We start from the raw sequence: 25,168 nt of genomic DNA on the forward strand, positions 1-25,168 counted from the left end.
TATGGTCACCAAATGACTCGAGAAGGTCGTGGCCGGTCGTACAACGGCTTTCAGTCCAGTTGAATAATCTACTCCAATTGGCGGGATCACGAATCGAACTTCGTCATAAATTATGCATTAACTGTTTGTGCCACAAAATTTTTAAAGTCCGCCTAGTAGTTGATGATATTTTCAGAGTGACTATGTTGAAATTTTCTGCAGATTTGATTAAGTTTATTTTACAAGTGTTATGATGCCAAAGAAGATAAGGACTAGCGGAAATTAGACGAGAGACATATAAATCGATGGTCACGAGCACAGATCACGAGGAAGTAATAGCACGATCACATATCTATTAAACAAGGCATTAATAATAAGGTTAAATACCTACTTGAAGTGAAGCAGATGCTAACCTTCTGTCTATATCGGTAACATGTTAACCTACACAGATGTCGACAGGTGTGGGTAACATGCAGGTGTGTGCGAGACTTTCTTCCAACGTTTATATAACGATTTTGCCGACGGATTCATAAACACTGACATGTGCCTTATAAACAGCTTGTGTAGAAACAAGAAACGTGCAAAATAAACAGTAGTAGGATCCTACCCGTTTCTTTCCCTCCAGAACGATCAAGTCTAAACAAACATTGATACCCGGGAAGTCTAAACATTACTTACCTGGTTTTGAATTTTGCAGATCGTGCACTCTTGTACACTATCTGTATGTTAGTGTATTTTAATTTTTCTCGTATTACATTTACATTACATATCTCAGAACTTCAATATTGACGGTTGGCAACACTCTTTAATGCTTATCTTCGAAGTCAATGTCGAATGATACAAAATTTGAACTTGAAACATCAGATGCTGAGAGAAAAAACAGTTCCATACATTAGAAATACCAAAGACATGCGTTTAAAGCCATTATTGGCAGCCCGACCTTACTGCATTGCAGGTAAATCGATACTTATAAAGTTGTATTACTGCTGCTACTCAAGATTTTCAAGGAGAAAAAGAGTATATTATGGTAATTTCGTAAGGATATGAAGATATGAAGAAAATTGTTAGTTCGTATTGACAGTTTAGAATAAATTATTAATTAAAAATAGAAAATACTAACATTAGTATCAGTTTCATCATTACAGAAACTTAACTAACTTATCTTTGGCAGTAAAAACTTGGGAGATTGATAATAAATCTGAAGCAAAGAATAGGAAAATTAGTAGTACCCTTTTTTGTACCGCTATCCCAGACAGTTCTTTTTAAATATGCACCCCTGTTAACCCATCACGCTCTGACGCCAATAGCAATCAGGCTTCAATGTCACTCTGGTAAGTGTTTCATCAACGTTGATTGGAAGCAACTACAAGATTATGAAATGTCGTCACTGGCTGGGGTTGCGTTTGAATTTTTCATTTGTATAATAACAAAAATAAAGGTAAACAGAAACAACTAAAAGTGCGTAATTTGAATTGTATTTCATTCACGAATACTCATGATGTTAAGAAATAAGGATCTAGTTTTGGTCATCGTGGATTCCATATATTTTCTACCTTAATAGGAAGAGCTAAGAGAATAATAAATGTTGTTCAAGCTAAATTGACTCCATATTCGTTCGTATATTATCTTCATTCGAAATAAAGACAGTTAAATTGTTGTAAAAAATGGAAACGAATACTCACGAAAATTTCATAATGATGAGGAGTATAGAATTATAGAAATCATCATAATTTTATTTTTGCATCTGTATGTTTTTTTTGTTTGGTACAATGATATTTGAATTTTATTGTTATTCTACCATTCGCAGTGGCACACATTTGCACGACGTACGAAGATTTTCTGCTTTTGGTGTCGTCCAATAATATTCTGTCAACTATACAGGAGATTTAAAGTAAAAGTTACTTCATCTACCTGCTCACAAAACATGGAATTGCAGATCATTAATTTAGTGACCTGATACTAGAGTTTGATACCCTACATTGACGTAAGTAAAGGTCAATCAATTATTGGGGCATGATAACTTAATTATATGAAAAAAAATCACAAAAAATAAAACACGCGTTGGTGTAGTGGAAATTGATATTGGGCATAGCGATAAAGAAGTGAATAATATCACAGGTGTGGTAATAATTGAAAATAGGTATATAACTTATTATTACGATTATTTAACATTAAAAGTCATATACAATATAATGTAACAGTAACATATTCCAACAAATTGCGAGTTTACGAAGAATCAAATTTATCAATAAAATTGTGTAAAAGAAAACAATTTTTTAATATTTATTAAATTATCTAACAATTTTTTAATTTTTTTATCTGATAATTTTTTTTTTAAATTTACATTTATGAGAACATTACATATGACAGACTTAGAATGCTATTATAATGGGCTGTTGTCGTTATGTTTAAGCTATCTACGTGTGTAGATATTAGGTAGCTTTAAAATTTATTTTTTATGAGTCTGCGGCAAATGTTTTTTTTTTGCTGATAGATGTCTTCTAGACGCGTTTCAAGGGCAACGATCCCTTGGAACTACCTGTGTTTTTTATGCCGACAACCATTCAAGTCGGCCGGAGTTTTGCTTGACTTAGAAGCGGGCAAGGGCATTGCACCTTCCCGCTCTCCCTTGCCCTCCAGCCCTACTTTGCCATCGGGAGCTATCGGAGTTAAGTACACACCTCCCTTTTTATTTCCCATATACCCGAGGCTGGTGAAAAGAGATGCAACGTCATCGTCAACTACTACTTTATGTATAAACTCAGCTGTGCGCATATTTTATTATATGTATGTATGTATCTATATCGATGGAGTATACTCGTATTTATATTGTGGACTTTGAACTCTGTTAATGGTCAATGTACTAAGTTATCTCCCATGCTATAATCCAGATGAAGTTTTGTTTTATCGTTTGTTACATTGTGTCCAATTAGATATTAGGTGTAAGTTCATCATTGCGACCTGCTTGGATTATTTTATAGGCTAGATATAAATTTGTACATATTTCTGCTGGTATGTCATTGCATTTTAGTATTGAATTTCATTACACTACACACAAAATATGGTCCATTTATTGTCGGCTTTGTCAACGCAAGTATAATTTTAACTTTCTCAGATTTCACTCATAGCCGCTGTATCGTGAAAAGCTATTATTGTGTTGGTAGATATTCCCAAATGTTATTGGAAATTAAGTAGGTATATGGGATAAACTAACGGACAAGCAAGTGGTACGCCATAACATAGTGGCCAGTACGATATCCAACATAGATGATGGCGGCGCCGCCGCTACAACAATCTATAGTTTTCGCGGAAATCAGCCACATCAGACGTAGCCCCCCTGCCTTCTCCCCACTTATCGCTCTGGTGCCGCGTCACACGCGTATCTATAAAAGCCACGTCCGCCCCTCCACTTCAACTCAGACGCATGGAGTACTCCGTAGAGGTCGTTTGGCACGAGCGAGCGCTTTGCTAGGCACCTGCCGGCCTATCTTCACGAAATATTCTAGTCAAGTCACCGCGCAGCTGAAGTTCGCGTAACGCGGTCTCCCGCGCGTTCCTACGCAGTGATATGTGCAATAGCCTAATTACAAATTAATTGTGATAATTTATTTAGATTAGTTCTTAGTTTACGTGCGTCGAATAGACCGCGGTACGGCTGTGAGTGAAAACTGTGAAATTGAGAGAAATGTTGTGACTGCCCGACTGGAACTTGTTACCTGTGATCCAGCCCAGTGTGTTCAGTTATTCTTGCGTTGACGGACCATTTTTCACCATGGTTGGGAATAATGGAACTATGATGGCGATTCGTATCGTCCACAGCAAGCTGCGTAAGCGAGAGGAGCACTCTGCTTCGGTGCATCCTGCTGAAGTGATCCAAGCTACCCCGGCGCCGCCACCGGAACCACTCGCCTTCCGCCAGCAGCCGCTGTGGCAATTCCCTCCGCCGCTGCCTCCGCCTTACGTCTATCATCACGATCAGGTCAGTTTGCAATACAAACATTGTCAAATTATTATTACTAAATCCCTAGAATAACTACCTATCATACAAATGAAACCAGTTCCAGCCGTTGTACTTGACCTCAATGCTATTTTGACGCGTAACGTTAGCTGCATTCGTGTTCCATTTTAATCTCTGCGATTACCTTGGTGGCAGAAATAATATGGAAAGTTAGTGGGAACGTTAAGACACGAAAGAAATCGTGACTGGTTCGACCCACGTCCCCGCCATTGCAAGAGAGAGTTGATTTCGTATCAACGCAAAGCCACGGTATCTAAGTGTGAAATACATTTAAATGACGGGACACGCTTGCAAAATAGAAAGCTGCGCAAGGCGACTATGTTGTAACACTGCGACTGCGACCTTCTTTCTTTATGTTGTGATTGTTTGAACAAAAGAGGTTAATGCAAATACACAGAATATTTCAATCTAGTAAAACGGTTTGGCCTCAATATCATGCTCCAGTAAATTACCCGAGGTCTACCTAAATCCGTTTCATTCATTGTTTATCGAACATGACCGATGCTTGTAAATCGTTTGCATGATCACATGAGACGCCACACCAGGAAGCATATAATGCTAATACGTCTTTGAATAGCGTATTCAAGGCTTGTCTCGTTCTTGTGTGGCCTCAAAGTTTATTTTGCAATACTAGCTTCCGAGTCATTTGGGATTTCTTCCATTGTTTCAAAAGTAGGTACCTGAGTACTAATCTAATTCTATAGGTAAATTTGGTTCTTAGTTTTTGTTAGACATGCCAACAGTTTCCAGAAACCAGCTTGGATTACTAAAGAAATCCGGTCGGTGACAATAGGAAGTATTGTATAGTGAACAATTGTAAAGAAATATTATTGCCAGTTTTTGTGCCTCTCATTTCATGGCAACTATCTTAAAATAGCTCTCATTGTGTAACAGCTGGAAGTGGTTTCACCGGTGTGAATGCAGCAAATGCATTGGGAACTTTAACGGAACCGCTAAATCGGGCATCATTTTAGGTCAATAAACTTTGTGAACTCAGCAACAACGGCTTTGAGAAGTGTTTCTAAAGGTAGATTGCTTTTGTTTACAGGACAACCTAATGCAGCCTATCGGAAACGAGCGAGCGAGTTTCCGCAGCCTCCGTAAGAACATCGGTGGTCGCTGGAAGCGTCTTGTGAAGAAGAAGCCTGAACAGGAGGTGTACACGATCCCGCCCGAGCTAAAGCCTCAGCTCAAACAAATTTACGTGTATTAACCCCATGGAAGCAACACAAATACTTAGTTAATTAAAACTGAAGCTGGCTCTTTCCACTGATATGTATCTATGACTTCAACCCTCGTGGTTGTAATATCATTAATATTATATTGTTCTCGAATATCAAAAATTTAATCAACGCACGGCTCTCAATAGCCATATCTTTAAACATATCGTTTCGACCAATATATTTGTATTAATTGAATTGTAATGTATTCCTTCATTCAGCACCATTGTGATGTAAAGCTTAGGTTTGTATTATTAAGTATTAGAACACTGATGTTTGTGAGTGCTGATTCGCTGCAGAGGCCTGAATGTAGTGTGAAGTGTTCGTGATAGTCAAATGAATTAGGTAGTAATTATTAATTTAATGTTATGAATGAGATACCTATTAGGAAGATGCGGTCGCGCATACTAGTGACGAGAATCCAATAATTATGATATAAAATTATGATGCCTTGTTAATATAATTTTGACTAATTAGGGCATTTCGTAGTTCATTAACTTATTGTAGACATGATCGTAATGTTAAGAGAACATCGATCAAATAGTTTTGTGAAGAATATTATACACGTGGATGTATTTGTGTCTAAGAACAGAAATGATATTGTAAAACAGCTTATGGTTTGCTACAGTATTTTTATATCATTCATTTGTGTTGTGAGTGAGACTGAACAACGGTACAATTTAACGTAACGTGACTCTTGACTAGAAAAAACAAAACAATATTTTCTGATATTAAAGTTTCAAAATTTATTGTTGAATTAGATACTTACACAATTTCACATTTTAAATTATGAATGACCTACTTAGTTATAAAGGTTACGTTACTGCATGCTATGTAGAGTAATTTCAGATTTTCGCCGGGTCCTTGCTGTGATGTAATGGAATTAGAAGGAATATTTAAGACCATTGACGTAAACATATCGAATTTCAGATTTGCCTTAACCATGTCAATTAATCGTAGAAGGACCGACGGTCGAGAATTTAGATAGCTCATATTGAGCCTGATATTTGATGAATTAAGTTGATAGCTGTTAGGTACAATTCAGCCATGATTATTTTGTTAAATTCTAACTGTTGACAAAAAATGGACCATAAAGTTTAACAGTAATTTTTAACAGCATGAAACGTTACTTTTGTTTAGAAAATGTAATCTTTCGTTGAAATAATGAAAAATAAATTCCATCGTGATAATTTTTTGTTTCTTTTCCCTTTATCTAGTCTATATGATAATGGTCCTCGTAAAGTATACCTAATAAGTTTCTTAATGCATAAAAGGTATGCTTTACGAGGTCCTCCTCGTAAAGTTCTATAGTATCAATGTGGTAATAAAATTAAAAAATTAAAGACCTGTTTACTATAATTAGGGCAGTAAAGACCCATACAATACGACTTCGAGCGAAGCGGTCAGTAACAACGAAGCGCAAAAAGCATCCGATCGATACAAACATACATACATCTTTGTTGTTGTCCGGTTTTTTTGCTTTTAGTTCAGTGACTTTTTTGAAAATACAACCGGTAGTGACCTAATACTACGGTTAACATATTAAATATATAGGGACAAATGACACAGATTGAGTTAGCCCCAAAGTAAGTTCGAAACTTTTGTTATGGGATACTAACTCAACGATACAATATTCTATAACATAAACATATATAGATAAACATCCAAGATGGTCAATCTGAAAAATATCATTTTTCATGTTGACCTGACCGGGATTCGAAACCGGGACTTTTCAGTGTAGCAGTCCGGCATGATGACCATTAGGCCACGGCGGTCATCAAAAAATAAAACCCGTACATCGCGTTCTATCAGTTATTTTCAGTATGTAGGTAGGTACATCAGTTTATGAAATGGTACCTACGAAAAAATAATATATAATGCTGTCGTCCTCTATAACGTTGACGTCTATTGACGGATAACGCAGAGCAATATAGACATATATAAACCTATAGAAAATAAAGGAGCCGCAACGTACCAATGCGGCTTAGCTCTTTTCACAAAAAGTATTAAAAGCGCCATCTATACTTTTAGAAATACATTTTAGCGTCAAAACTATAGAACACGCCATCTAGTATTTGTAATCAGTACTAACGCTGATGTTATCGTGACATCTAGTTATTATTTAAATTACTATTTAATAATCCAACAAGCATTAGGTAATTGCTTTTGAATCTCAATTTTATTTTTCTATATTTAGAATAGATGTCGTAAAGAATATATTTTGTGGCAGCATTTTTGTCTTCAAAATTTAATTTAAAATAATTTATATAACATTAATTTTCTTCTCTCTCATGCTAGCTACACACTATCTTCGAACGCAAACAGATGCCAAGAGGACGACTAATTTGTGTAGTCTGTATGAGAGCTTTTATTTACCGTTACTTACATACGTTGATTGGCGTACGAGTAGCTGTGATTTCTAGCATATATGCGGAGTGAACCTTATGGAATTTGTATTACCTACATTCGAAGATAAGTGAGACAGATTTTTAAAAATTTATCTATAGGAAAAAAGATGATAAATCTTTCAATCTCAGTAAGCTCTAAGCTCTGTCCACCCCGCCAGGAATAAAGTCATAAGTATCGAAGCATGTCCGTATCTAAATTGCAATACTGAACATGGGGTCAGTCGGCCAATTGTTGATTGATTTTCATTTGAATCTCAAAAGAGTAAAGACTGAAATATTTTGAACAGGTAATGCTAAGTTTCTGACCGGATTTTCTCAGTCGAAATCTGCAGTAGGTAAGTAAACAATCTTTTTGATAAGCAGTCGTATAATAATAGTTCAAAATTTGAATGTTTCAGTATTGCCACAAAGCTGTCAATAAACACAATTTTATTGTGCCGTTATACTTGTGCACGAGCTATACCCAAACGATAAGAGTATCTCAGAGCTCCATCAGCCTCATTATCATATCATATTGTCCCGCATTTCCTTACAAAGTCGTGTGGAGGCGACATCGCAACAACTCATAAAGCATCTTGGCCAGATCATCGCATCATAATGGCGGCTTTTACGACACTCGTAACAGCATTCTCGAATGACTAACTTGTATTCGATTGGGACATGGAGCGGAAAATTGAGTAAGTTTCATGCTTTTGAATAATATTTTTCCTTTTAGTATGTACGCTTTTTACTTATGTTCTCATCTGAATTTCAAGAAAAGGAACTGACGCTGATTTCTATTTTGAAACATTAGAAAATCTAAGTCATGAAAATATAGTAAGCATTTTTCTTGAAAGTGCACTTTTCTCTCTCTTCCATCTACTAACTCCTTGCTGTCATCTGAGTATTCTCTTGGTTGCTGGTAAGCGAGTCATCGGAGTTCAAGTCGGAGCCCAGGGTCTACTAGCACGTATTTTATTATCACGGTTGAATCAATTCGTCCAAAATATTTGCGTATTCAAATATTTGCGTAGTCTGCACAAACTTTAAGGTCTGTAGACTAACATTTTTGACGAAATGACACGACAGCATATTCGGACGTTGTTTTCTCAAACGACTTACCAGTTTACAGTATTATTAAAAATAATAATACTGTTTATAGTATTATTAAAAATAATAGTACTATAAATAATACTATAATTTTTCAGTTATTTAGCGTTTAATAAGTACTTTATTAAACGCTAAATAACTGAAAAAAGCTAACTAAAAATCATTGTCGTATAACTTGCTTTGCTTACATGTAAACTACTCCAGCCATTAGTATATTCAGGTGTTAAAATTAAAAGCATAAATCCTCCCCTTGCTGAAGTGAAGTGTAATTACAACAGCTATTCGGAATTCATGGCTGGACCGGGTCAGTGAGCCATTAAGCGAGACCTCTTTACCACATAATGAGTACAAGTACGCGGTTATATAGTGCTTAGAAACATTGGAAGAGCCAAATTGTATGCAGAGTTTAAAGTAGTGACTAAATACATAATTTATTTAAATATCACGTGTGATTCTATATCTCTAATCAAAGCCCACGAAATAATACACCTTTTAACTGAGCACTAAAATGTCTTAATTTGAATGCTATTATTACCTATCAATGATATTTTTAGCCGCCTCTAAAAATGATTATAGGAACTAGGTTGTCAATATTGTAAATATCTAACAAAAATTACAAAAATAGACCTCTTGTTGGAATTTTTTTATCCCCCACCAATTTTACCCCCTCTGGGTGTGAAAACTAGGGTAGTCGGTTGGGCAACAAAAAAAAATCTATAATTACAATGAAAATCTCATGTTTGAATTTAAAGGTTGATATGATTTTTTATCCAATTATTTGTGTTTTTTCAGCTGTTTTACATTCCACAGCTGGACGAAGGTCCCTACTACACTCTTCTTTCAAAACTTCCTCCCATAGTTTTGTATGTCATGACCTTTGACATGTCGACATGACATATTTTCAAGGCCTTAATGCCCAATAAAGTGTAATATTAAATAATTTAATCTATTTCAGCACTTCCAGTGAAACGACTCTTAGTTTCGAGCCTCCAAGGGCCTGTTTTACTGCCTGATGATAAGGTATCTGACAGCCTTAATGTAATATATCCAGATAGTGTTGAAAATTGTTTTGACCAATGTTGGATAGGGCCACCTGAAAAAATCTTCAGGCAGATTTATCTAGTAGGTAATTTATGTTTCACCTTACAATATGATATTTCATTGGAAAGTTATGGGCATTATTGTATTAATTTAATATCTATAAATAAATTTTCTTTCAGCACATCCAGTGAATGTGAAAGTCCACGTGTCTTATATCCACGTCCAAAAGAGCGCGTGGCCAACAATCGTCGTTTGAATGAACAAGGGACTTTCAGAGTCTCTTTCAGAGTAGTGAGAATTAAATAGGTTTAAGTGAGGCGTAGAGCAAATTGAACGTGACTACTCCGGCCAGGGCGGAATAAGGTGAGATCTACTGTTTGCTAATTTTGAATCGAATCCTCTTTGTAGTATTTCTTGTAGTCTTTCAAGTCAATATAATCGTAATTATTATAATCACAACTAACGCCCCGTCAAACAAAAATCCGTCGTGTAGCTTTTGAGTTTATCGCGTTCATACAGACAGACGCGATGGGTGAGAATTGTTTTAGCTTTAAGTTCTCCATTTATTTATTTCATAAGTATGTTTTTATTTGGAACAATAAAGTTTAATAAACTTACTTACTTGATTATATCTACATAGTATAATAATGCTTTAGTTTATAATAATAGTATATGGTACGAGTAGTATGTTTTATGACAATTTAATCGATTAGGTCACTGGATAGTTATTTACAAAATACAGAAACTTATAATTAAATTTTAGGGTTGCCTCTTAAAATTGTCCTAATCTAGAAGGAAAAAGTATTATATATTATTGATTTAGTAAATAAATAAGCTAAAATAGTGCTTAGTTATTTAATGTTGATTAATTTGAATGTAAAAAGTCATAATATTTTTTATGTGCCAATTATAATATTACAGTAACGGGCATATTTCTTTTACAATTAATGCAATTTATAAAAAAATATTTTTTTTATATTTTAAAATTTTTATGTATAAATTATAAAATATAAACTTACTATACTTACACATGAAAGTCTATGTATGCGCTCAACGACCTATGATTTTCGGTGAGCTTTATCTTACACAAAATCGTAATATAAAAAGAAAAATAGTATGTTGATCTTGAACGAAACGTCTTGAGTATTCAAGGTACGATTAAAGCAATTAATAAAAATATTCTATGTCACTCAGTCGAAAAGTTCAGAATGTTACCCTCTACAAAACAGATCCTCTTTATAATATCAGTTTTAATTAACTTATTAGTTAAGAGTGCTTTTAAACCCAGTCTAATTAAAATACATGTTTCTTAATTCCAATTAAAATAATTAAAAAGTTTTCCCCCATGCTGAATGCACGGCTATATACAAAGACTTTTGACGAAAGTATTTTTTTTAGAATTCATACTTCCGATGTTGTTTATAAGGGTCTTATCGACTTTCGTACAGTGTTCGAGTTGTAAAAAGTTTAGCCCCTTCATGTACTTCTGTATGGCTTGTCACTGCCTGAAGTGCGGTTAGATCACTCTGCGCTTTCGTATTATGCTTCTTATTTGTTTGTGTTAAAGTTTAAAATAGCGTGGAATCCGTTTAAGAGTATGTCATAACGCCGTGGCGTTAGAAGTTCGCTCCATATCTTGTCATAACGTTTTACTGTCGCATTACGTATACATACGCAAGTTAAAGTATGAGAATGTTCCCCGGAAATTGGCTTTTCTGTAATCTGTACCAGCTTACGATACGTTTTGATGTAAAGATGTCTCTTGTCTTATGTTTATTGATATGGCTTACACAGGAACTAATTAACATAGCATTGTTGCTTTCTCTTTCTTCATATAACAACCTTCATGCCTATATATAATAATTAACTTTTTTGATAATTTAATTACATTATGCAAAACGCGACGTCATAGCGTTGACTTATTTGAATGTAAATTAAAACATGTCTAGATAATAAATTGATTGAAATGGTAATTGAAGCTTATTTGTATCTAAAAAAGGAACAATTTCTAAGTTTAAGCTATCTTAGGCGTCTGAGGATTTTCCATGTAATTTCTCATAAATTTACGATACGGAACGCTTATAACCAGAGAGCTACTAAATTTGCAACCCAGATGCGCCTTCAATCTCCTTGCCAAACGAAGCGCGAAAAATAATATTCTATCCTATATGGAGTTATCGCGATGTTAACAAAGGATATCTTTCCGATTGACTTACCGATATCAAAGGGAAGCATTAACGCTATATTCCATTGCAACGATAACATTTTGTGAATTTAAAGTGTATGCACCCTACGTATATTCATTGTAATATTTGAATACTGAGCTTTTGATCTTAAAATTATGTATATTTGACATGTAAATGCTTAGTTCATTTAAATTTCTCTAAGATATACGATAGTTTTATGTTTAAAAATTAAGCTGGATATAACAGACTGTAACTTCTTGGAAATTCTTGGAATTTTTGGCGTCACAATATTTCCATTCCAATTATTTTAAACGAAGCAATAAAGAATATATCAATAAAAGCCAATCAGCCGAAAATGAAAAGGAACAATCAATTTATTATTACACCCAACACCGATAGAACAGAAAATAAACGTTGAACGAAATCAATTCCTTTGTTCGCAAAATCTTAAAAACACTTTCTTATTCGTCAATTACTTAAAATATTCTCTATTGGGGACTTTTCATTTGTGATGTTTAACCAAGAGATCGACTTTTCGATTGACTTGAGCAGTTCAAAGGGCGGAGGGCTGGCGAAATTAACGCAATGTAGGGTGTTCAATGAAGGAGCAATGGTTTTAAAGGGAGCAAGATTTTCTTATTTTCTTTTAGAAAAAAAATGTTAGTACTTACATGTAAAACCAATAGCTGTTGAGAGTTTATACTACTTTTATTATTGTAGTGCTTATAGAATTACCTTTACTTTGGTATGTATTTATTTATAAGTTTGTTGCTTGCCGAACGCCAATAGATGATGTTGTTAATTGCTTCTACAGTCATCAAATGATAATCCCTGACTAATGATAATTAACAATGTTTTGAACTTGGGTAAATTGATTTTGATCTGATTTAAAGAGGTGTATTATGAAAAATGTTAGGATGTATTTTTATAGGCAAAAACATCGACGCAACGTCTAAAAAAGGAATGGACCGATTTGTTGAGATGTTCAGTACTATAATGAGTCCATCAGAATGCAGCTTCAGAACCGAGACACTTGCACGCAGGCTGAGCCGAGACTTGTGGATTTGAATGAAGAATTGCTGAATTTAGCTGATTAATTTCTTAGCCTCAATCGTAGCATTCACTTCATCATTCACAAATACAATTTATTTCTGCCATGATCTAGTTCCACAATCAGCTCATGGAATGATATAATGATCAACATTATTTTCAATAAATTTTAAACGAAAATAAGTATTTATCTAATAAATACATGAATAAAAAAGGAATCATTGATTCAAATCAAAGAAACGGCAATTGATTGTAGAACTCTAATAAAATGAGATAGTACTCTGTAGAAATAAGAAAATGTAATTACTTTGAGCGATCTCTCTTGTCTAGAATCTTTAAGATTAGTAAGCCACTTAAGAAAAGTTCAACATAAGCGTTTACTTACAATCGGAGTTGTACGTTAACTCAATTACTTAGGAACTTGCTAACGGAATCCATTGCAACAAGACTTTCAGTTTTATTTTTTCTTATACGGCCACTTGTAGTTTTAGACGACCTCTGTAATGTATTTGATGGTCATGCTGGATTACTAAATTGGAGGTCCCGAGTTCGATCTCTGTTCATGTCAAGATAGAAAACGTTTCAATTGTTAACAAATTTTAACCAACTCTATTTGGGTTTACGTTAATTTGCCAGCGTCTATTTTCCACATATAATATATCCGACATATTTATATACAAGCTTTTCTTAAGAACTCTTCCCTGATTAATTTGAATTTATCTACGGATCTAATGCTGGCTAAACACTATCATAGAATTTAGGCAGATGCCGACCCGAATACATGAAAATTGCGTAGTCTGTACAAAATTACTTGTAATGAAAAACCAGCAAATGTATGCTGAAAGTTCGAAATGCCGTCAAAGTTCGAAATGTTCCGCGATATTTTTGAGCCGGAAAAAAAACAGGTAACGAAAATCTAAAAATGGTTACAAATAGAAACACATATATATATGATATTATATAGGCATATATTTAAGATTTAATAATTAAACAGATAACTTGGAACACAAAAAGAATGTTAGTAAACCACCGCAATACTAAATTCGGTTTATAGGTTGTTTCATACAATAAAATTGTTATGACCTGCTTCATTATATAAAAACAAGGTAAAATGCTAATAAAGTTGACAAGCTGTACTTTATAGCGGGGTGTGCCCTGCCGGTGGATACTAAAAGTGTTTTAGGCATTATGCAAAACAGGGGTTATCATGTCATCGATTTCTATATTTAGGTCAAGAAAGAAAAAATCTATTTAAGATACTAGCTACGTATAACAATCTTGGTAATATTCACAGCATCAAACATGTAAATGATCAAAATTATTTTATTACACGCGTGCTTACCTACGAGTATGTACTGAATTACGAATGCATGTATGAAACTATGGATTTCCAATTACGAACGAGTTACGAACCTTACAGATCTCTGGTAATTAATGTAGTATATGTTATTGTGTCGTGGTGTAACATAATATTATACATATTTAGTTATAATATTGTACAATCCATGCATAATATTTTAACAGCAAATCTATTAAAATGGCAGAATTTCGCTGTAACCATCATAATTCACTCTTTATTGATCAAAATATGAACCAGAAATATCGCAACAAAGGACCTCAAATTACCACGACGCGTAAAGGCTAAAATCTTTCTAAGATAAAAGTCTTGTATCCCACCGTCTACGTACGTGTTCACCGCCCCATAGAACATATTACGATCGCCAGAAATTTCCGTAGCCTCGTAGATCCTGCTACGGGCTACGCCGTAGCGCGCGCTACGAGAGATATAAATATTTCAGTACAGGAAATTATCCTGCTGCCAATATTGTAACGGCGCCTTCAATGGAAGTGATGCAGGCTTCTCAGGAGAGTAGATCTTGAATTATACATTGTACTTGGAATATATTTAATTGTAGGTTCTCGTGTCCGACAGGTATTTTCTCTTTATCACACTCAATAATAACTTTAATAGAACTTTTGAGGGTCGTGGAATTTTTAAGAACAAAAGGAATAAATTAAACGCGATTATGTTATGTAAATTTTTTGTTAATATAAAATTATAGTATATAAAAATATATTCAAAGAAGTACAAAATAGTGCAACTTTTTTGGCAGATCGTAATTAAAATTCAGTTTTCTAATACAAAGTGGGATCATAATGGATTTACATACACAAGCGCATATTATCCCGCACCTGTTAGGGAGTTTGGGCGTGAATAGACAATGCAGTCAATGCATCACTTATTTATACACAGTTGATACGGAAATTGCACTTTTGTAATATTCATGAGGAATTCGAATTAATGATTAGATTTAAAGCAATAGCTGAGAGCGATATTGGACAGATCTCCCATGATCTCGTACGAGGCAAGAAAGGCATTTAAGTTGTGGCAGCTGGTAGGTAATTATAACATTGACAAATTGACAGGTTTGACTTCAGGCAGTATGCATCAGGTCGATCGCAAAGTCGATTCAAAATTGGAACGTATATTTTTTACCTATTTTTATTTTTTTCTAGGCCTAGAATATAATGGGAATGAGACAGACTGATAGCGGTATTGAATTGGCTGCTCATTATAGTATTTCCTCATTATTGAGGGCTGCAGTCATCAAGTGTAATGTAAAAAACAACTTTCTTCACTGGTGATGGTCTGAAAATGTCTTCAAAACATTAAATAGGTACCAACAAATAGTCAAAAAAGTTTAAGAGCCCCCTCAAACTTTTACGAAGATGGATTTTTTTAACACTATGAAGCTACATTATTTTTTAGTGAAGTAGGATATCACGCTGCTTTGTACTTTTGGAAAACAAAACGGAAGAAAATGTGAGACGATGAAATTTTTTCGGTCTGTCTGTATCTTAAGGGAACTATAATTCGTCGACGAACTACATACACCTGCCTAGTTCGTTCCCTCACATTGGTGTGTGAGTAATGAGAATAATACGCATTCCATAAAACATTAATATTTTCAGTTAAAGTTGTAAAAAAAAAATTTATAACTTGCACCATAAGCAAAACGGGTGCATCTAACCCTCCAGACGAGTTAGCGGGTTGGTTCGAATGATTCGACACCTCCCTAGGGACTAAACCCTTTACTGCAGATGTAATGATGTACTCTTGCTACATTTCAACCCGTTACGCACTTGATTAAAAGTAGAGTTCAATAACATTTTTCATCAAAAATTTACTTGCGATACTTTATTTATAATGTTTTGTAAATGAAATTGTTTAAACATAAAAATATACTACTTACAATCCTAGTCTTATATACTACATATACTACTTACATATACACTATATACTACTTACATCTTGACCTGACCGCTGATCGAATCCGGGACCTCAAGTGTAGCAGTCTGGCATTATAACCTTTGGGGTACAGAGGTCACCAAAGTATTTTTGCTTTTTCAGTTGAAATTACCCTAAAAAATTAATGCATTTAAATTAGTTGTCAAAAACTGGCATGCCTTCACATATTTTGAAGAGGTAGGGCACGGCAAGCTCAAAGCCCTAGGAACCTCGAGCAATACCTGACACTTTCTAGAGGTTTCGATCAAAGGCTCGCTAAAATATTAAAAGGTCGTTACGTTAATGAATCGTATCAGATTTCGCCAGAGTCTGCAAGCCTTTCTTAATGTCTTTCGTCTCTGAATACTGTCTAAGACACCGGCTTTTGTGAGAAGTTCAAGTTTTCCGCTTGCATATATGAAAACGCTGAGAGGTTTTACAAGGGACTGAAGTTTTCGTACCAGTTTTCATATGTGAAATATATTGGCATATTAATATTAATTCAATAACTGTCAGAAGTTATTTTATTTTTAACTTTGCAAATTAATTACGAGTAAATATGATGTTATGCGAAATAAATTTTGACAGCAGAATTTATAACATTCATAAATTCTTTAAATAAATAGCCATTAATTTATTTTATTTTTAATAGAGCACTAACACCAAGTACGTGTATCATAGTTACGAGTATAAATTGTTTCAGTTAGCGCCGTAACAAAAGACATTTACATAGATAGAGCCATTTGCAAGCCCCGTGCTGCTTATAACTCATTTGAAATGCGACACGACAGTAACAAAGCGGCTGTTAGATTATGATTTTGCAGTCTTCTTTGCTTTTATCAGGCAATAGTGATACTGGTTGTAATAAAGAAAACGTTTTCCTTTGTCATATTTATTTAAGTATGTTTAAATACTGATTTATGTTCATATTATTATTATTAAAAATATATATTATATACAGAAACTTTTCAAAGTAATCTACTCTTAGAACTTATGGTAGGTTGCATCAGATTTTAATCTAATCGGCGTCGGCGCTCACGTTACAGCTAACGTCAAACTTGATCGGCCCAGCTAAGCCTTAGAGAGTTGACTAATCTTTAAAAATATAGATATGTAGTAGTCGTGCAGCGAGAAGCACGTAATTGGAAAATATCTAGCCCATCAGATAACGGGTGGTTTTTGTATGTAGCATAATAGGAAATTGGACTGCAAGAAATATTAAGAAGAAAATCAATGTCATATATATACAATTATAATGTTTCTATAATGCTACAAAAAACCGATCTTTATTACTGCATGTTTCAGTAATAAAATTCAAATAGAAATGCTTTTCATGCCTTTGTATAGAGAAAAAATACGAATTCCAATTCCAACGTTTTTTGTAATTTATCCAGTTTCCTTATGAGGCATGAGAAAGTATACAATTACATTCAATAAAAGAAAACAATGTTTTAAAGATGATTTGATTTTATTTATATGATTTCCTAAAATGTATTAGGTATAACAAAGGTTGCAATTTATGTAACAATGCAACCGTATTGGCACGCGCACTGGTATCATATCCATCGCCAGTCATAATCGGACTGTGCAATCGAAACGCATCGACTCGAAAAATATTGGAATCCGTCCAATAAGTTTGGAGTAATGAAAAGTTTACAGTGGGGCTAAGACGTCTGCAATTTCCGAACGAAAATGTTGGTACGTTTTACGAGCAAGACAATGGGTGTTTACAGCGGGTGTTGGCAGAGGGCCGGCGCGGTGATGCGAACAACTCATTTTACGGTTCATGTCGTCAATGCGATCAATCGGCTCGGTCCGACTCGATCGAGAATCGACACTTGATACGACTAAGTAGTTACGTTGTTTTTGTTCTGTGGTTCGGAATTTGATTTATTCAATTTTGTTTATTTATTACTTTTTTGTGAAAAAGTGCTTTTCACTTATATCAAATGTTTAAAATCATTTGTTACCTTACCTACCACCTCTTGCAGAGTAAATTTTATTATTCTGACTTTAAAATGTATGTATTCTGTCTTTTTGTAAATCTCCTCGTTCGTAATGAAGTTTAAACTTTGTTGTTAAATTTAACATTAGTTTATCATTTCAAATTAAATTGAAACTTTGAAAATTTTCGTCTCTTTGCACTTTGTTAATTAATTGTAACACTGATAGTTGCAAATACTGCATGGAAAAAGTAATTTGTCAAATTTGTTACATTAGCTAATTAGAAAGTCTTTGTCAGTAATAAACTTGTCTGCAAAGTTGTACTTCACAAATATTATATTATACAACATTAAATAGAAAATTTCGGAACTTTTTATTCTAAATTGTGCGACCAAAATAATAATTTTAAACCAAAATAATTATTCTTTAGTCACAATGTTCTATAAAAATATTTACATAAATACCACAGAAAATGAATGGGAAACCACAATTTATTTGTTTGTTATTGGAATGGCAAATACTTTGACCGCAGCATCAATAACGGTGATTATTGCATTACCAAAAAACTTTGTTCAAACCAAACATAAATAACCACTTGAAAATAAACAAAAAATCTGGCTATTATATCATGTGTTTTATATATATAACACGATTTACGACACACACGATAAGAACCTGATGAAAAGTGGTCATGATCCTGAAAAACTTTTCACGCCCTTGCTGTAAAAGAAATCTTTATAATAATCATGATGAAAACAGCGAATAACATCTTAACATTATATATTTTATTGCATGTTAAGTAATTGCTGACTCATATGTTGTTTTCCCAAGAAAACGCCTTCGTAATCATTGGGTCGAATAGGAAATATTGCAATACACAAGGATATAACTTGCCAATATGGTTGTCCACTCGCTAACCTGTCCCCCACTGATTTCATATTATGTGCCTCTATTATTGACAAAAATGGAAATAAGATAAAGATATACAGTACTGTTATTATTTGACAAAACTAAGTAGTTATATTTCATGTAATAATATATAATTAAAACAATTTGGTTTCTAAATCTATTGTTTATTTGTTTTTTTTTTAATAGAAGCTAATTCATTGAAAAAGTCTTATAACTCAAATAAATATATGAAATTTCATAACAGCTTATAAAGCTTAAGCTTTCACAATGATTCTCCAACAATAAGGCACTCTCACACTATCTGGATCACAATGGCACAATGGCACGAGCCAGTCAGTGCAATGTTACCATTAATTAATCTGCGTATTTGCCACGGAAAATATTCTTTGCCACTGAAGCCAACGTTAATTGCATTCCGTGTATTTTTAATGAATTGTACCAAAGACATCCGTGTAGCTTTTATATTTTCAAAAGCACAGAATAATAGGCTTTGTTGCTTGAAAAGGATTTGAATGAGAGAAGTAAATGTGTGAAAATGTGACATGACAATAATTTTTTAAAACTCTTTTCTAAGGTACTGTAAAACTTTCAAAGTTTTAAATATTTCACTTAATAACGTTTATAGTTTAAAATACGGATAACTATTAGATATTTATAGTTCGTATCTATTAGATAGTTCTCACGTACGTCTTATTAGTTTTTGATATAGATCACCAAGAGTCAGTTTGGTTACTCTCCGTGAGTATTCACCGTCCGAGTAACCCTATGGTGCATAATCTTTATTACGGACGATAGTATGGTTGTAATGTCATCAGCTTTGGTCTATCTGAATAACGACGCAAAAGTGACTAGAACTAAAGACGCAAGTGAACCACAGAAATAACAGTGTCTGTTATCTATTTCTATATAATATTTGAACAAAAGCAAACTTTGGAAGTGGTCAATAAATTTATGAAAAGACATGAATGCAATAAGACTATTTTCTCAAATAAATAAAAAAATATATATGACTAGTCATATATAGTGTACTAGTCATAGTCAAATACATTGAAATACGTCATTTTGTCTAAAAGTCAGCGGCATACAAGTCAAAGTTAACGTCAAAGTTAACTGGTGCAACTCACCCTAAGTATTTGACTTAACTAAATTCATACTTAAATAAATGTGGTTTGCAATGAGCAAATATCCGCTCAAATAACAATCTCGTCTCACGATACGTAGCAAAGTGATGAACAGCACAATGCTCTATGTATGTTAGTTGCAACTAACAGCGATCATAGACAACAGAGAGCCAATAAGTACCCCGAAGCACATTTCAGTGTTTGCCATTGACAAGAGCCGGTTAATACAAGACAGTCGTGATATATTAATTAAATCTGTTTGCTGTTTGACTGGATCTATTTGCTCCCATCTTAATTAACATTCTCGTATATTGTACATTTACAACGTACCTACATATGTCACTCAATGTTCAAATAATGCCAGTTTCTGGTATTTTTATTTTGGATCACGTCTGCTTGCAATTTAAAATAATGTCTGGAATTTATTCATTATTTATGTTCTAGACTCCTGACGTGTTTTAAAATAAACTTCGCGATTTCATCAATTATTTCGTTTAATCAATTATTCTCATAAGTTTGTGCTCATTTTTTTGAATTGTTTCATTCGAATCTCAACCTCAAGAGGTGTAATTACTTTTGAACGTATGTCTCTCGAAAAATGAACTTAGGTTAGATAATAATAAATAAGCGTTTTTAAAATAATTGATAAATTATTAATCTAGAAAAGTACACTAATAAAAACAATATAATTGGGGCATGTGGGTTTTCAAGGACGGATTCTTTAATAAAATCGGAGAGGGTGAGTTTCTGTAAACAAAGACGACAACGTACAAAATGAAGCCTTACAAATTATCTACTACTCCATTACCGCACCGACGGATACTAAATCGACATCGAGCAAACAACGGAAGCGAATAGTGATGTAAATAGTATTTTTCCGCAATAAATCTCTGGAGCGGTCAAATCTGGTACATTAATCAGGCGTGTCGTATCGGCGATCCCGCAATACCAAGTGGCCGTGATTTATCGGCTACGGCTACGTCTGCCACCTGTCTCGCTTTAACGTCAAACCTACACAAATGGTTAGAAAAATGTACATGTAAAATTATTTGACGATATTTTTAAACAAAGTAGATTTTAACATAGGAGATATGAGCAAATGATACATCATATGCCTACAGGCATACTAAGTATTTTAGTATTTATACTTTGATCATCATTCCTGTCATCAAATATACATAATCTAGGAATTCATTTAGATTTTTATTATCAGTAGTTGTTACTGGCAGTTCAGCTCGCTGGCTCAATTTGTGACAATCATACGTCTGTATGCTCAAAAAGTATACTTTCCCGTTAATAATATTCGAATAGATGGATTTATTAATTACACGGAAAATACTTGTGTGTACATTTACAGCAACAAATGAAATGTCCTCGAAAGTCTGAAGATGCAACCCATTAATAAATGTAAAGCAGTAATATAAGAAGGTATCGTAATTCATAACTTTGACTTTATTATGAAAGAAAATAATAGATATGCTAAGAACGAGAATAGTTCTAGGAAACAAATAAAAGAGGAGCCATGTCTGAGACTACACTAAGCGCAACAATAACTAGTCTGAAAGATACAAGACAAGGTATTTCTTCAAAAGGAAACTTGTAAAAACAAACTAGCCGTATCCCCCTGCTTCTCGCATAAACGCAGTCTCTACACTCACCGGCAAAGGGAAAGTTTGAGCTCAAGAGCCTGAAAAATATTACTCAACTTAAGTTTAATCTCTTGAAAGAACCGTCGTAAATAGGAGTTGTTAGACAGCGAAATGTTTGTTCAGATATGACACGGTTTGTGAATCATTGCATTGCATTTGTCTTCATAATTAATTGTTAAGTAGCTCGTTGTACAGCCACAGAAACTGCACAATACGGAATTATACAAAAATCTTTGCGTACGCTCATCATTGTAAAACTAATTTTCATTTATTAATTTACATTTTTACATTTTCAATCTAGTTTTTGTGCTTGTGTATTTTGAATCCACTTAAAAACATATCCAAATACTGAACTGAAAACATACATCTAATACATAAAAATACCTACGAATTTATTTCATGTTAAGTAATGAGGCGAGTATTGGCTGGCAAGTAGATCGACACGCATACTATTATTTTTATTTAGTTTTGTGAGTTCATCCAGCTCCGAATGACGCGAATTGGACGCAAATTGGCAATAAATAACAAATGATCGGCACTAGCCTTAATTTTTATCTGAGATATACAGTTATATATACAATGCATACTGCAAAACATGTTTTAATCATATTACTCAATATTAAACCTCACAGGACTGATTACACGTATGGTCAAGTGGTTAAACTCATTAAAAAATTTTTGTTCATTTACTATTTGACCATACATTTAGTTGATACTAAATGCATGGTTTAGCCACGTAATCAACATTTCCCTTTTTTTTTGTTTACCCAGGGGAATACTTGTTACGCACTGAGTGTGGGACTCCTGGGCCGCTAGTCGGCCCAGCCTACCCACTAAACCCCTGGGGCGTTTTCACGCTGCCGTTATGGGGGACGTCACGGGGTCGCTAGGCATTTCACCGCGACGCCCCCCCGGCCGGCCTTTCGGCCCCGACCTGGGCGAGCAGCAAGTACAAGTGCTAACCACCCGCCCCTTACGCCACGCGAGCGTGGCGCGGACCATCAAGCCCACTCCGCACACCAGTCAGAAAGCTGACGGGGGGAGCGGGCATCACCGACCACTGGTTCTAAAGGGACCAGCGGTCACAACACACATAGGACACACACAACAAAATCCTGGGTGCCACAGGGCACCCAATTCTGCCTCTGTACGGGCGCAAGAGGTGATAGGCAGGTGACACCCACACATTGCGCCCGATACAGAGGCAGCCACCCTTCGGCCGCAGAGGACAGGGGGGATCGTCGAGAGACATACCGACTCTCCTCTTCCCCTGCGGCCGCACCGCACCGTGTTCAGCGCCACGGCCGCGCTGTGGTCGCGGAGGACTGTGGTGTGGCGTGTAGGGGTGGTAGCGGTGGTAAGAAAACACAAGGCTTGAGGACAACCTCTCGGATAAGATTCCGATTCTATCTGCCTTTATTCATTATCACATATACTTATATATACTTAATACTACGTGATAGAAAGCTATCAACCTATCTGATGAATTACATACCTATCTGACAATTACTTATCTACATCTATACAGTAATGTTATCTCCACAATAATGTGACGTACGTGACATCACACCACATCACCCTTCCTAATGAAAAAAAAAAATATAAATTTAAATCTTAATATTTTTTTCATTACAATACAACTTAGTCCTATTTTTATGAATAACATCTAATTTTCCTTTACATTGAATAACAACATTTGGCGATTCATCTTTTACGACTACAAATGGTCCATCATAAATACAATCAAGCTTACTACCAGTCTCCTTTCTTACTAAAATTAAATCACCTTCCTTATAATTTAATGGATTTATATTTACATCATAACATTTTTTTCTCCTTATTTTACTAGTTATTACATTTTGTTTTGCCTCGGCTTGCGCTCTTTGCAACCGATACTTAAATTCTAAAGGATAATCATCAAAATTATACAATGGTTCAACAGTCTCACCTTGTAAATTACTTGGTAACTTGCATATTTTCCCAAAAACTAATTCGTAAGGCGTATATTTGGTTACAGTATTTACAGTTGTATTATATGAAAAACACCAATACGGAATCCAAGAACTCCATGCTGATGTATTATTATTCGTCTGTATTCGCAAATATGCACCTAAAGTTTTATGAACATTCTCTAACGATCCTATGCTCTCATGATGATACGCAGTTGATACCGTTTTACTAATCCCTAAAATGTTACATAGCTCTACCATAACTTTCGAAATAAATTCGGAACCCCTATCTGTAGCAATGATTTTTGGTACCCCATATCTCAAAATAAAATTTTCTGCCAACGCCCTTGCAACCTCCTTTGCAGATTTATTTTTTAAAGGATAAGCCTCTACAAACTTTGTAAGCTCACACTGTAGAGTCAATATGTATACGTTCCCATAGTCATCCCTATCAAGAGGTCCTACTAAATCTAGGTAGATTTTTTCAAAAGACGAAGTTGCGGTGGTTGTTATGGTCATCGGTTCCCTAACATTCCTATGATACTTTTGCTTTTGGCATTTTTTACACTTACGAACATAATTAATGACATCACGTTCTATTGATGGCCAATAAAAATACTTTTTTATATTATTCACCATTCTACGTATTCCTGTATGTCCACTCGTAGGCAGAACATGAAAATCATTCATAACAATCTTCTTCTCATCGTCGTCGTCTATTCTCCGCACACCCGATACTACACAAAATTTAAAATTCTTACTTAAAGTTTTACCGTTTTCCTTTAAATATTTCGCCATTTTCTTTATAATACGATTGTTGCAACAATTTTTTAATATCACCACTTCTTGTATGCCGTTTTCTAAACAAAATGTAACTATATCTTTCGACAACTCGTCTCGCGATGATGCCGATAAAGATTCATAGTTTAAATAAATACTCGAGTTTTCCGGCATATACATTAAATTGCGCGCCTTTGAAATTATTTTCTTACGAGAGCTCTCTAATAACTTTTCCCACTTGTCTACACTTATTTGCAGAATTTCAACGTCATCTCCTTGTTTCTTAAGAACTTCTACGATACTAGGGTGATCAGTCCTACTAACCGCAGAGTCTTCCTCACAATTACTTGAACCTTCTAACTGTTTACATTGTGCTCGCGTCATCACAGATATGGTTTTCTCACGCATGGTCTTTAAATCTTCACTTGAAATTATAATCCTAGACAATGCATCCGCTAGCACATTTTCCTTCCCTTTCACATATTCCACAGTAAAATCGTACTCTTCCAAGCACAACCGAAACTTAGTCAACCTAC

The 25,168-nt window shown here is 34.6% G+C and overlaps 1 protein-coding gene and 1 long non-coding RNA gene across 7 annotated transcripts in view; both read left to right on the forward strand.

The window, feature by feature from the left end:
- LOC128671609 (uncharacterized protein) overlaps positions 1-6,407 on the forward strand; it is a 131,601-nt gene extending 125,194 nt beyond the window's left edge. For all 6 annotated transcript variants that reach the window (XM_053748257.1, XM_053748258.2, XM_064436048.1 and 3 more), the window contains 2 exons: positions 3,799-3,958; positions 5,046-6,407. In XM_053748257.1, coding sequence (XP_053604232.1) covers positions 3,799-3,958; positions 5,046-5,210 — 325 coding nt within the window. In that variant the 3' untranslated portion in view covers positions 5,211-6,407. The remainder of the gene's footprint in view (positions 1-3,798; positions 3,959-5,045) is intronic.
- A 1,623-nt stretch (positions 6,408-8,030) lies between these two features.
- LOC128671373 (uncharacterized) lies at positions 8,031-10,112 on the forward strand. The gene is made up of 3 exons (XR_008404843.1): positions 8,031-8,302; positions 9,670-9,836; positions 9,935-10,112. It is a non-coding gene; the product is annotated as an uncharacterized LOC128671373 (long non-coding RNA).
- Positions 10,113-25,168: the final 15,056 nt, after the last annotated feature.

Source organism: Plodia interpunctella, chromosome 7 (genome assembly GCF_027563975.2).
Source record: "Plodia interpunctella isolate USDA-ARS_2022_Savannah chromosome 7, ilPloInte3.2, whole genome shotgun sequence".
NCBI classification, from domain to species: domain Eukaryota; kingdom Metazoa; phylum Arthropoda; class Insecta; order Lepidoptera; family Pyralidae; genus Plodia; species Plodia interpunctella.